A 15237-nucleotide genomic window follows, 5' to 3' on the forward strand; every position below is an offset into this window, starting at 1 on the left:
GTCCGGGTAGCATAGCGGTCTATTCCGTTGCCTACCAACACGGGGATCGCCAGTTCGAATCCCCGCGTTACCTCCGGATTGGTCGGGCGCCCCTGCAGACGCAGGCGAAAAGCCTGATGTGTCCTGGTCGCTGCACTAGCGCCTCCTCTGGTCGGTCGGGGCGCCTGTTCAGGGGGGACTGGGGGGGAATAGCGTGATCCTCCCACGCGCTACGCCCCCCTGGCGAAACTCCTCATTGTCAGGTGAGAAGAAGCGGCTGGCGACTCCACATGTATGGGAGGAGACATGTGGTAGTCCGCAGCCCTCCCCGGATCGGCAGAGGGGGTGGAGCAGTTCCGTCCCCTCTCCAACCTCAGCCTCAGAAAGCTCTGTGCTTCTAAGTCTGTAATGGAGAACAAGTCCATGCTGTGGGACCGAGACGTGGCGCATGTGCATATGATATGGAAAGGCCTCCTGATGTTTTAGATTGGGTTGGGAGCTGGGGTGGTTGAATAAATGTGTCGTCTGTTTGGGAAAACTTTTCCCTGAACTATTTCCACTGCCCCCCCCCTTTTTTTTGTTCTCAAATAAATGTTAACTGTTGATTGTCCTGTAAAAAAATTTTATAATACACCTGTCAGCTGTCACCCCAAAGAAATTTGCTATTGTAATGGATGCGATTCCTAAAAGTGTGATTGTGTTGTTTAAGGGTAACACTGAACCACATATTTCCCCTTGTCAGTTAACTCTAAATGACACCGTGAATGGCACTATTGTAGGGGGAAAACATTTTTATCCAGCCCCTCAACCCGGAACAGAAGGACCAGATCCCTCTCTCAGAAAGACATTGTCACTGTTCCATGTGTTATTTATTGCTGGAGAAGATTGTTCCCAATATCCGCTGGGGAAAAGTTTGGATCTTGTCTTTGAGTTACTTGACCGCAAACAAACCTTGAGGTGTCTGTTTCAAACTTCTCTATCGATGCTATTCAACAAAACATTATTTTCAAAAAAGAAACATTACATTGACGTTAGTTGCACTTTCTGTGGACTTGTTAGTGGAACGACCATACACTTGTTTTGGAAGTGTCCTTATCCTGTGATTTTTTTTTTTGGAAAGATTTTGGTCAATATATTCGTAAAAACATTCTGTCCAGTATTCATTACTCTACGAGGATGTGCTGTTTGGTTTCTATGATGTATGCAGTTCAGAACAAAAACATAACGTAGTAAATTCGGGGGGCAATCACAGGAACTGCCGCGGCCGAGACGCGAACCCGTACCGCCCGCACCGCAGGAGACGTCGCTATCCGCTCGACTAAAGGGTCAGACTCGTTAACCGGCGGCCAACATGTCTACTTATCCATGCACGTTACAATACTCCCTTCCTTCGGGGAGCATCAGATCCTTCACGCCTCTGGGCGCATACGCTTCCGATGGCCTTACGGTCTCACCATCCCACTTTTGACACCAATGTAGCGAACTGAGGGGGCAACCACAGGAACTGCCGCGGCCGAGACGCGAACCCGTATCGCCCGCACCGCAGGAGACATCGCTAACTGCTCGACTAAAGGGTCAGACTCGTCAGCCAGCGGCCAACGTGTCTTGTTATCACCGGATAACTAGACGCGTTGGTCCTTGACCAATTAGTCGGACACTTTAGTCGAACGGTTAACGTTGTCGCTTGAGAAGTGAGAGATACGGGTTCTCGGACTCCCCCTGGGACGGCTCTCGGACTCCCCCCCCCCCAATTCGCTGCAATATTTTAGAAATCGTTTCATTATTTTAGCAAAATTTCCCATTCACAAAAGTAAAATTTCTAACAGAAAACCTTTATTCAAAAATTTTATAAACGAAGTGCAACAATACATGTATACCATCTACTCAGCACTCTACAAACCCCAAAGCCTTGAAAGCTCTTGATTATCTGAACTGTTGAGCTTCTCTATTTCATTTTCCATCCAAGGAAAAAAATATTGGCCGCCCGCCTAGTGGCGTTACAGCAACACGCCCCCCTTCAGGCGAACCAAGCGAGTTTCGATAGATTCTTTCTTGATGCCCGAAAACAATTTCCGCATTCTCTGGAAACTGATTTACTTCATTGAACACTGGAAGCGTTTGGCTGGTTTGATTCACTTGGAAATTCAAAGTTTCCGTTTTGACAAAACGTGGAAATCTAGATGTAGGGGTTATGCAAAGGAGTTGAATCAAGTGCCACTGGACTTGGTATAGATCCGTGAAGACGTTTCGCCTCTCATCCAAGAAGCTTCATCAGCTCGTGCCTTTCTGACTAGACCAAGCTAGTCATCACCAGCCAGTCAGACTGGACCAAGCTAGTCATCACCAGCCAGTCAGACTAGACCAAGCTAGTCATCACCAGCCAGTCAGACTAGCTTGGTCTCGTCAGAAAGGCACGAGCTGAGGAAGCCTCTTGGATGAGAGGCGAAACGTCTTCACGGATCTATACCAAGTCCAGTGGCACTTGATTCAGTTCCTTTGGATAACCATGACCTGGATGAATGAGAACATTCACAGACAAGATGTAGGGGTTGTGTAAATTCCTTGCTAGCAGATAAATAAAAAAAAATAAAAACAATCTAGTTTTTTCCACTTACAAAAATAAAAATTGAAATTAAGAGAAAATGAATGAATTTCATAAGAATTTTATTAAAATGAAAAAAATTTTCATTTATATTAAAGTGACAATTACACTCAATCCCAGTTGTAATAGAATGAAAATGCTCATTTGCCTTTTTTGTTTTTGTCGTGCCGGCAGACTCTTGGCAGAGTACAGGTGGGGAAACAAGCTTGATTCTCTGTAAATGTTTAAGTGCACTTGACAGGGATACGAAACAGGAGGACGTTCTACCCCAAGGACAAAGTAAAAACATACCACAAAGTGAAAACAGACATAAATAGAAACAGCAAGAATAAAAAGTAAAACAGATTACATAGTTTATTTCACACACAAAAAAAGGAAAAAAGTTTGCTGCAGCATCCCTTTTTGGTCAGGACAATAAAAGAAACACAAACACAACACAAAGACATGAAAAGATCTTTTTATAAAACGACATGGACAGACATGGGGGAAGGGGAAAGGTTACGCCTGTCTGCATTCTTCTGATTCTGATTTCCTAAAGGGGAGGGAGGTCCAGCTGAAACACTGAAGGAGCTCTATGAATAAAATCCAGTTTCAACACTGAAGAAGCTTTATAAAAGCTGAAAGCTTGCAGTTTACCTGAACAAAGAAAACACTTTCATCGATTAATTAAAATTTATATTAGCTGATATTAGGTCTTATTCCGTTACAGTAAAACTACTCAAAATGTCAGTGTATACATACGTCTCACTTGTTATACTACAGTCAGTTTAAACATCCACATTCTAAAAGTTAGGTAAGAAACCCCCCTTCAAACTAAAAAAAATACAAACCAAGATATTCCTTTAACAAATGTACAAATAGAGCATCCTTCATTTAGTGTAGATGAGGCCTGACCCCTTCGTTTTGTCAAACAGCACCCCAACATTTTGCAGTACCATTGCAGAGGACTTGCCAGCTACGGATGCAGACAGTGGCGTCAGTTCAAGCAGCGTGCATGGCTGGGACATGCTCCAGATCGCCTGGTGAAGTCAGAGAGGACGGCACCATCTATTTCAAACCAGCAAGCAGCAGGGACGGCTGGATAGGTCATGTGCTGGAGTTTGACTTGACGCATGATTATCCTGTAGGGCCGATACTACACAGCTTCAGTTTTTAACGGGAAACACTTCCACTCAAGGAAGTAGGTTCTGATCTGGCTAAATATCAGCTTTACACACGTGGCTGGCCTCAATGTATGACTCTAATATGACCAAATAACTGTTTGGCATATCATGTGCATGTGGCTAAAATGATTACACTGATGTGATTAGCGTCGTTATTTTAATTTCATGCAGGTGCCATCACATCCTGCAGGCTAATGCAGTCCATGCAAAAATGGCATGTGTGCACATGGGTTGAGCCGTGGTGCCGTGGACCTGGCTCCAGTCAACAGTGGGGAAGAGGGCCGGGTCAGAACAGATGGGTTGTGGATCTGCTGAACGTGTGGTACTTCCGCTCAAACATGGAATGCAGATTCACCATAGAGGGTGAATGGTGGGCCTGGAAAGAGAAGGAAACAAAACAAATGAGACAAAGGATGGAAGGAGAGACCAAAGGCAAGGATTATGGCAAGGATAATAAATGGACGAAGAAAAAAGAAAACACCACAAAAAACCCCCTTCTAAATAATTGTGTGACGGACCATCTATGACCCACACCAGAATAAGTGAGGACGAGGTGTTACTGTGAAAAACAAGAAGATCCAGTGTGTGGTTGTTTACTCAGCCATTCAACAAAGCCCTGTGCCAGCATTGTAAAGACCTCTTTAAAGGTGAACTTTAAAAGCCTGCACAACAGGGATCGTCACGTGGGCTCTCTAGCAGATAAAGTGTGTGTGTGTGTGTGTGTGTGTGTGTGTGTGTAAAGGAAAAAAGGTTTTGTGTGCTCCCCACATTTTAATTGCTAAACACACACCCACACAGTCCAGTGCGCCCATGCCTTTATTTCAACGCCAGACTCGGGTATAATTTGCTATAACAATTAACCTTCAGCAGCTTGTCTACCCGGCCTTTACATACGGGTACATTTTTTTGCCGTCCTTCAGCTGAAGCGGGCCTCTCCTGCCTCCTCGCCTCCTCTTGTTTTAGCGGATGACAACTACCGAGTTGAGCTGAGGCTTTGAATATGTACATTACAGCCGATAGTGCGGAGCAACTGAAGGAGGAGATGAAGCAGGCTTCGCTCAAACGGGAAGGGGGAGGCGGGTTCAAGGGCAACGTTGGCTGAAATGCAAACACACCCGACCCTCGTTACACACCTGCCACAACAAAGCCTGCCTGCTAACCAAACAGTTGTTGTTTGCATGTGACGTTTGCTCGCCTCCGTTTCCGATTTACAGCAACCGCACGCACTCAAACAGACACGAGAGAGAGACGCCCGCGGTCCGATGTTCTCTCGTTTGCGGTGATTTATTGCGGGCCGGCCGGCCGGTGTCCTGCGAGGGAATTCTCTCAACACTAAAAACCAATGCACAACCCAGATGTTGGTTTTATTGGAACGAATTAAGAGGAGATGATCGCAACAGTTGTCACAGCGGCCTCTTGCCAGCGCCGCAGACTGTACGGACCCTCACTGGCGTCAGCGCCCTATGGGAGGCTTGCAGCCGTGGCTGAATGGCAGCTGAAGAATTTGGAGGGCTACAAATGACTCTGGAAGCTTCTGCAGCTTCTGTGTGAATCCTCATTACTTATCAGCATATATCAAAACAACGTGCTGTAGGTCGTTTTGCTCGTTAAGTTCAGCGTAGCATGCACCAGATGAGAAAAGGGGCTACAGTAGATGTAGTTGCACTTTGTGTGTGTGTGTGTGTACATACACACAGAGTGTTGTGATGCGTCTAGTGCAGCAGTGTGTAGTTGGAGGGAAGGTGCACGTGTTCTTCCAACCCGCTTGTGTCCTTCCTGCCCTTAGCTTGCTGCCACTGGCTAGCCTCTGTGGTGAATAGGGAAGCATGCTAGCGTGTAAGCCTTCCCTTGCCAGTACATAGCCTCTCCTTCACCCCGTGGCCACACGTGGTAACTGGGGTCTTGCGGCCCCAGGCTAACTTGGCAGGGGATCTCGGAGCAGCAGTGGGCCCCAGAGATACGGTGTGCAGGCCCACCCTGGTGGACACGCCCTGGCACCTATCAACCACTGCCCCGCTGCCTTGTGGGTGAGTCTGGGAAGACATAAGGCTAAGGGAGCTCACCCCAACAGAAAAGCAAGCTGTGGCGGCACGCTTCGAGGCGGTTTCCAAAAAACTGGATTTCCGGCAGCCCCCCTGCAGTTGTGTGGAGGTGCCGGTCGTCTAGGGACCCCCCTTGCCATCGGAACCATCTCCTCTACAATCAAGTCATGTGGCGTTGGGAGAAGCGCACCCCCCATGCCACTTTAAAAACCATCTCTGCGCAGGTATCTTCTGCTATCTGAGTCCTCAAAGGACCCACAAATAGAAGAAGATGGTCATCATCGGGCACGATGGACAACCAGCAAGCAAGCAAGTTGCACTTTGAAATTTCAGAAATGAAATCCCTCCCCCAAAAAATGGAGGCACAAAATGTAGTGTTTGATAAGTTCTGAAGTATAACCCATCTGTTGCCATTCTTTAGCAGATTTCTCTTTTAACATGTACTCTACTGTAACAGTAAGATTAGTAACAAAAATATCTTGGAAAAAATCTTTAAAGTACCGTCTTTAAGGATTTAAAGTCGTATCTAGAAGAAAGCAATATAGGCAATCATGCTTTTGTGTAATCTACCGCATGACAGGTGTGATTTAACATAATGAAAACCCCCGAAATCCACAAGCACACGCCAGTATCACCACGTGGACGTATCTTGCATGTGCAGGCTGGCCATCCGCTGAAAACGATAGCTGTGTGACGTTCATGTGATAAATGAGATGCCAAACTATCCAAAAACAGAGTAGCCGACATGAAATCCCATGAATTTGTTGAGACAGGGGTGGTAAAACTCACACTATTGGTGAAATGGCTGAGGCAGAAATGGAGCTTCATATCCAAACAACTGCAGCACAGGACCGATAACAGCAGAGCACCACTACTTCACCACACACCAAAGCCCAGGTGAAAACTCATCTGGGATTAGATTAATTTTCTGTTTGGTTTGTTCCGGCAACACTAGCAAAATACTTTGAGAGCAGTATGTCAGTTGTTCAAGGCATACCTTAACCTTTTGAATTTTAGTTTTTATATTTTCCTCCACCTGGCATATGTCACGTTGCGGTAAAAAGTCAACATCTGCCCTCTTAGTACTTCAGTGGCATGCAATATTGCTCGCATTTCTCAGTAAAACAAACGAGCGTTGCAAGATTATTTCTAAATTGCAACAATACCAAACAAGCTATTTTTTTAGGTGCAAGAAATACCCAAGCAGAGCAATTTGATAACAAGTGAGCAACAAAGGTTAAGGCATGCTCTGAACAATTTCTCCTGACCAAGGGAGAAACCAGGCTGGAAGGTGGAGCTATTCCTCTCAGGTCCAGACAGTTTCCAGGTCTACTGGCACAACTCCACTACACCCTCTTGAGTAGGGCCAAGTATTAGGTCATACCAACCTACTTCCTCCACCACTTAGTATTCCCAGTAACTCTGAAGTGCCGTTGTCCCAGATCAACCCTGAACTCCCTGCAATGTGCACTTACTCAACTGATTGTAATATTTATAGTTAAGAAACCATTTCAAATCCTAAAGAGTTGAGCTTGGAGTATAACTTTAAGTATATTGCTTTAGGGTGATTTACCCTGTTTTCAATAAGCCTTGGTCAAAAGGCAGAAGGGGATTTTTTTTGTAGCTTTTTTTTTTTAATATATTTTTTTAAAGAGCCCTTGTAATAATAATTTGATCCATCTACGGCTCTGGGGACAAGACAGTTGATCTGGGACTAGGGATAGACCAGTGAAGATATGCAATATGTGGTGTGATATCATACTAAAATTGTCTTTAAGTATTAGTATCAAGGCTCCCGTATCAAAATCCATTACCAAGAGCTACATGTCAGAAAACAAATCAACTTTCTATTTTCTCAAATAATGGAGAAAATTGACCACATCTCGGCGATCTTTTGGCTTTAACAGAACTGTTTACTAAGAGTCAATAGTCAAGAGCATATTGTACAATCACTACTCAGCATCTGCTAATAGCTGAAATGTAGCCAGAATTGGTAAGGATAATGAAAAACGGTACTGGTGCACCCCAAACTGTGAGTAGGCTGTGATAACGTGATGCTCACATAAGACTGCTTGCATGGGTTGAGCTTGGCTGCTGGTTTAGAGCAAAGTCTCTCTGCGGGAACTGTTCAGGCGTGACTTGCAAGGGTCCAAGAGTACTTGGGGGGCCTTGCTTATCCCAGTAAGAGGTTTGCCTTTGGGATTCACCTTCCCAGGAGCTAGTGTCCTAGGGTGAAATCCCACAGAAAGTAGATTTCTGGAGGGTTGTAGGCCAGAATTGGCAGGTTTTAGGTAGTGGTTGGTGGAAGTGAGGCAGGTAGAGTTATGGGCAGCTGGAGGGGAGGTGGAACTTGGAGGGACTGAGAAGCTGGAAGATGAGCTCGAAGGGAAGCAGGAAGGTTGTGCTGGGTAGGACTGGGGGATGGACTTGGGATCCAGAGTGCTGGAGCAAGAAGTGGGACCAGCCCTTTGACTGACAGAGGCAGGGTCAGAGATGGGGATAGAGATGGGGTTTTGGACAGGACTGCAAGGGGTGCGTATACAGACAGGGACCCTGGCTCTGACAGGAGGATGGTCCAGAGAGTTAGACCGCTGCACTACCACACTGCCCTTAGTGGACTCACTCAAACTTAAGGTGGACGCAGAGCGGGACATCTGGATCACACAACGGAGAGGGAGACAGACACACAAAGGGAATAGACATGTCAAGAAGCAAAAGACAATCGTCAATCATTTGGCGACAACTTGGGAGATTACAGATATATGAAGATAAATGAGGACAGATATAACAGGTAAAACATGGGAAAGTATCAGAACATAAAAAAGAGAGAAAAAGGAGAATAGTAAATGCATCTAAAGGAATAGCAGATAGCAAAAAAAGACTTAAAGGGTACATAGATACAAAGCGCAAGCTAAAACACTTTTCTAGAGCCCACCAACATCAGTTTAAAAATATATAATAATTTCTGATAGTTGGTCAGCAGTGTTACTATCTGGCTAGTGTGAATAGCATTAAAGGAGACGTTAACTTGCAGAACTAATGAAAAATAGTAGAAAAAGATGCTCTGTCAGCTAAATGATTCATATATCAACAAAAGCCCTCTGGTTTCAATTAAAGCTCATTAAAATACATTTGAAATACACTATATGAACAAAAGTATTGGGACACACCTCTTAATCATTGAATTCAGGTGTTTCATTCAGACCCATTGCCACAGGTGTATAAAATCAAGCAGCTAGCCACGCAGTCTGCATTTACAAACATTTGTGAAAGAATGGGTCGTTCGGAAGAGCTCAGTGAATTCAAGCGTGGTATTGTCATAGGATGCCATCTTTGCAATAAGTCAGTTTGTGAAATTTCTTCCCTTCTAGATATTCCATGCTCAACTGTAAGTGTTACTATTGAAAAGTGGTAGCGTTTAGGAACAACAGCAACTCAGCCACAAAATGGCAGACCATGTAAAGTCACACAGTGGGGTCATCGAGTGCTGAGGCGCATAGTGCGTAAAAGTCGCCAACGCTCTGTTGACTCAATAACTGCAGAGTTCCAAACTTCCTCTGGCATTAACATCAGCACAAAAACTGTGTGCCGGGAGCTTCATGGAATGGGTTTCCATGGCTGAGCAGCTGCATGCAAGCCTTACTTCACCAAGCACAATGCCAAGCGTCAGATGGAGTGGTGTAAAGCACGCTGCCACTGGACTCTGGAGCAGTGGAAACGTGTTCTGCGGTGTGACGAATCCCACTTCTCTGTCTGGCAATCTGGTGGATGAGTCTGGGTTTGGTGGATGCCAGGAGAACATTGCCTACCTGACTGCATTGTGCCAAATGTAAAGTTTGGTGGAGGAGGGATAATGGTGTGGGGTTGTTTTTCAGGGGTTAGGCTAGGCCCCTTAGTTCCAGTGAAGAGAAATCTTAATGCTTCAGCATACCAAGACATTTTGGACAATTCTATGCTTCCAACTTTGTGGGAACCGTTTGGGGAGGACTCTTTTCTGTTCCAGCATGACTGTGCCCCAGTGCACAAAGCAAGGTCCATTAAGACATGGTTGGGTGAGATTGGTGTGGAAGAACTTGACAGGCCCGCATAGAGCCATGACCTGAACCCCAGCGAACACCTTTGGGATGAACTAGAACGGAGATTGCGAGCCAGGTCTTCTCGTCCAACATCAGTACCTGACCTCACAGATGTTCTTCTGGATGAATGGGCAAAAGTTCCCACAGACACATTCCAAAATCATGTGGAAAGCCTTCCCAGAAGAGCGGAAGTTGTTATAGCTGCAACGGGGGACCAACTCCATATTAATGCCTATGGATTTAGAATGGGATGTCATAAAATCTCCTGTAGGTGTAATGGCCAGGTGTCCCAATACTTTTGTCCATAAAGTGTATGTATTTAGTGCGGGACAATTAATTGACAATTTTTGTGATTAAACCTCTGCTGGTTTAGCCACAAAGCGGTTTCAGAATGGGCAAACCAGTAAAACACTTTATGCATCCTCACAAGTTGATCTTCCAGCTTGGTTTCTGGCCAAGCACAAAAAGTCATTTTCCATCTTCTTATTAAATTAATTTTAGAACAAAGTCAAAAATTTCAAATGTAAATAGGCTGCTTTCTTAACCTTGTTTCAAACAATTAAACGATACTGTTGTGAATAACTACATCAGAAAAATTCAAGAGAAGATACCTGTTTAAAACATAGGCCATCCATTACACAGAAACAACAGAGTGGTACACAAAATAGATGTAATTGAGCGATAATGACAGCTAATTACTGTCACATTTGAGGACTTTTTTTTTATCTCTAGTTTGCTTCCTTATCATTATAATGTGGGGTTATAACCTGCACCAAACACTGTATGGGATATCTTCACAAATCCCATTGTGCAAAAACCATGTATTTGGAAACATCAGACCCAGGGACACAAAGTAATTAGCTGTTAAACTTGAATACAAGGTGATTATTGAATGTCATGCTATCTTCACTATGATTATGGTATTCGGTTCAGGGGAACCTTTGAAATGAATCACACATTTTCACGGTACACTAGAGAGTACTTTAAGCTCCTAAATTAAAGAGCTAATGGATGCCTTTAGAAATATAAAATGTATAGTTTTCCTTGGCACCTGTCACATTACACAAACTTTCAATATTTGTCTTTCGGATATATATAAGCTAAACGTCATCCTATTTGAAAAACGGCAACAAGTCCAGAAACTCTGAACGTGTGTAATACTTCTTGTGCTACCAGTTTTGACTGATCATGCACCGATATTGAATCCAAAGACAAGCTACACGGAAACGTACAAACTGCAAGTTGCCAATTTTGTAGTGCCTTTCATTTAGTCATTTTCCCTCTCAATGCTGTCTACGTTTTCACATTACACCTAGTACCTGTTCAATGTAAATAGTTTCATGACCTGCGCTGTTAAAAAAAAAAAGACCTAAAAATTGTCTTTCTTTAAAAGAGAGCCCTAAAAGACCATCTGCAACATTTAGTATATTCAGTCTAATCTGTTGCTCTTCGTTCAGAGCGTTATTTCATGAAAACAACAATCTCTGAGTGGACATAAATAAGATGTGGACACAAACATGTAGACTCTTATTAAGGGGTGGATTGACAATAACAGGCAGTTACTGAGGATCAAACTAGTAATCTTGAGATGACAAGTTGATCCGAACAACAAAGCATCCAAGAAGAGGGTTAGGTTTGAAGTAAAATAAAGTTGGAACTAAAAAAAATAAATGACCTACATTGTCAGGCTTTCACATTTGAACAGGTAGAACAAAATCTAACATGGCACCAATGTTCAAAGGCCTGGCAAATAATTACATAAAATATAAGTTCCTCAGAACAGAAAGTTTTAATATCCCTGCATCATTAGCACCAGCACCCAAGCTTCCAGTTTTTATTCGAGTAAAGCTGAAACAAAATGGAAAATCTTTCCTTCGTCGTTTGATGGGAGAATCTAAGGCTGTGTTAGAGGGATAAAAGAGATGGATTGAATCTGAAGAAAATAACAGACAGATGGTGGGAAACAGAGAAAGCCAGCAGCCACCCAGTGTAAATCTGCTCCTTATGCTGCTGATATTGTGTCCAATGGTAAAAAAAAAAAAAAAAAAAAGGGGGGGACTGGGGACAGATAGGAAAGGTGGATAGAAGCAGAAAGAGAGGGTAATGGGTAGACCTCTAACCAGCGTGCTACTCCTTTCTAAGTAAACCCTTGTCTGTATTTAAACAGGGGCATATACTATAACCAGAAAACACGGGATAGACAGTAGTATTTGCAGCTCAAATGTCTGCCTTGATTTCTGTATTTACATAGAATCAACATCTGTTTGCATGAAGACAAGACATAACATAATATTATTTGTGGACAAGAGATCCATAATAGTACAATCTGATATATAAATTGATAAATTGTCATTAAGTGGATGCGCAACCTGGCATCAGAGCACCTGGGTTTTTTTTTTCTTCAGGCAACTGGAGTGAGTGACATAAGGACATCTCTCCCATATCAACATCTCACTTTTCTTCAGTACACACTGGTACTGCCAAAGCAACTTGTCTGACTGAACCAAAGTTGCAATGTACATTCTAGCTTATCAACATGCTTTCATTGCTTCACTAGGATGATATTTTTGTTTTTCAAAAAACTTTTGACTCTAAACTTAATGTGTGAATGCCTGCTTCAAGCACCAAAACTGATCAACTCAGCAACCAAAATTATAAAACAAAAACTTACTTAGCCAGAATGTTTCAGTTGAAACACGAAAAACTGCAGAGAAAACTAATCAGGAATTTCGGTTCCTAATAATCATAAAACCTCAACAAACATCCTGCATGTTTGGGCCAGGCGAGACAGGGTGCTAGAGGAATGCATAAAAAGCAGAGTTGCTTTAAACTAGAACGACTTTGCTGCCTACTCAGCTCATGTTTCCCTCAGCGTGCCAGAGATATGATTTATTATGACAGAAACCAATGGGTAGACTTACAGCCAACGTGGAACTACTGCCGATTCGGTTTTCAGAACTCAGCCTCGGGCTCTTGTCATCTGGTGTGCTGCTGGCCATGAAGGCTCTCTGGATCACACGCTTGGGAGTCTTGGTAAAGGAAAATGCCCTTGTCACCTAGGAGCACACATAACCACATGTAACAAGTTAACACGAGGGCAGTTAAACCAACACTGTAGTGAGTACACAAGTTTACATGACGGAAGTGTTTACATGATGTGGACTACAGCGATTACTGGAGCATCCTGGTATACATGGATTCTTTTAGCAATTGGTCTAAAGTCTGACGTTTAAGGTCTCTATAGAGGATCATAAAAACAACATCTGGTTCACTGAGTATGGTGATCTTTCACTCCCAGTTTCAAAAAAGTCAAAAAGAAATCTGACTAATATATTCAAACCCAACAATATGTCAAAAGGTTACACAAAAATCCTGGAACTTGAATGTGTTATGTTTACACCCATCTTGACCCAACCACAATTAAGATAATCAGATAAAGGCATTTACATGACAGTTTCTAGAGTCAGGCTTTATAGGATTTATGATCATATTATTAGTGTGCTTGGAAATATTATCAGTGACAAACTATACAAACATGAACACAGCCCATCACCAGAAATCTTTTAAGTTTTGTATGAGCTGGGGCTCATAGTTAAGGGCAAGAGAAGGAAATAACTTGTTCAATCTATGATTGAAATCTTCGACATCTAAGATTCATTTTGGCTCTGGATGAAATTCTAGTGGTTTAAATGCAACAGCTGGCGCGTTGACCCGTCCGAGCATTTGCATCTGTTTACTGTTGCTAATTGAAACTGTGTGTGATACGCATGGGGGCGTTATCTCTCAAACTAGCCATGCTGGGTTCTACATACATCTGCTACAAACATTTTTTCACGTCATGTCTGTTTTTTTCCCAGACAAATATGGCAGCCTATAACTCAAAGCAGCATGAAGTAATATTTACAACATTAACAGTGAATCAAATGACTTCCTGTAATGTGAAAAGATCTCTAGTCCTGCCAACATCATTGAGAATCAGCAACACCGTCTACAGTTTACCTTAACCAGAAACAAGCTTTACCTTCACTCTTGGCTCATTGTTGACATTATCTGGTCTGAATATGGAAGCCTAAAAACATGAAATAAAATCCATGGATAAACCATTCATGCAACTCACAAGCTGGGAAAGCTCCCACTCCTCTCCGAGCTTCACTGGAGACTGCATTTTCAACTTGTGAGCTATGCAAGTTGTTTATCCATTTTTATGTTTTTTTAGCTGGGAGGAGAGCTGCCATTTTCAGGCTGAATAATTTCAACAATCAGCTTCAGGTGAAGGCAAAGCCTTTCTCTGGTTAAGGGAAGTTGTTGACTGCGGAGTTGATTCTAAATATGATCGGCAATACAAGTAATCCTTTCACGTTACAAGGAGTCACTTGAGTCACTGCTAATATAGAAAATGTTGCTTAATACAGCTTTAAGTATCAAAAAATACAGGTTGTAATGTTAGCAGATGTAAAGAAGTAACAGAAACACTGTCTGTTCATCAGTAGCCTTTAAAGCAAGCTTATTAAAGCAAGTTTATTTGTAAGATTTTGATGTGCCCTGCCGGTACCTTTTTGGAGGTCTTTTTGATGGCACGGGAGGCTTTGCTCAGGGTGCTATCCATATCCTTGGTGGTGACCTGGAGTGAATCAGGGTTTCTACACTGAATTAGGTCCTCCTTCAAAAGAATAGACAAATACCATGGCATCAAAACCGTCCATATGAAATTATGTGATCACAGAAATTGTGCGGATAGATCCATTGTGCTCTGCTGTCATATTAAAAGTAACTGGTAGGGGTTGTATCAGTGCACATGCATGTGTGTAGCACACATACTGTCTTTAATTCAGACTTTTCCTTCACACAGTGCGGTCAGCTTTTAACAGGCAGGGCTCTCAGTAGTTGGTATTCACAGAGCAGCATTGACCCAGTGAAAACAGTATTAAGAATGCAGCTGTGAGCCGGGAGGCAGACTGGAGGTCAACATCGCCCCCTACTGCTTTTAACACCAAGTACAGCTGGTCGCCTCAAACCACAAGATCTGTATTGCAGTTGATCACACTGCTCTTTAATTATCGAGAGAAATACATGTCTTTTTCGGTGCTTAATTACTGCTAAGCTTAGCTTACCCATTACAACTAGGCAACCCATAAATCCTTCACCCTCCTCTGTCCAAACACACCAACCCTCGATACGCTACACCTCAAGCATCCACTCATTTCAGAACTGGCTTTCGATGGATTTAGGGGAGTTTCTGGTTTTAAATGTAGATCCGTTTATGCAGTCCATCCACTCTTACAGATTTAAAAATATCAGGTGGGATGTGAGAGTGAAGGCTCCCTCTAGCTCAGTAATCAGGATTCAACGCCTATCTGGTGGTTCACGTCACCAGA

At 43.2% G+C, this 15237-nt stretch overlaps 1 protein-coding gene across 1 annotated transcript in view; it reads right to left on the reverse strand.

Annotated features, from left to right (window-relative positions):
• Positions 1-4030: 4030 nt before the first annotated feature.
• Positions 4031-15237, reverse strand: part of ect2 (epithelial cell transforming 2) — a 77371-nt gene continuing 66164 nt past the window's right edge. The window contains exons 22-24 of the mRNA XM_056277541.1: positions 14415-14522; positions 12784-12918; positions 4031-4120 (exon numbers count right to left, since the gene is read on the reverse strand). Of these exons, the coding sequence (XP_056133516.1) occupies positions 4031-4120; positions 12784-12918; positions 14415-14522 (333 nt within the window). The remainder of the gene's footprint in view (positions 4121-12783; positions 12919-14414; positions 14523-15237) is intronic.

The sequence above is a fragment of the Lampris incognitus genome, chromosome 3, assembly GCF_029633865.1.
Source record: "Lampris incognitus isolate fLamInc1 chromosome 3, fLamInc1.hap2, whole genome shotgun sequence".
Taxonomy (NCBI): Eukaryota; Metazoa; Chordata; class Actinopteri; order Lampriformes; family Lampridae; genus Lampris; species Lampris incognitus.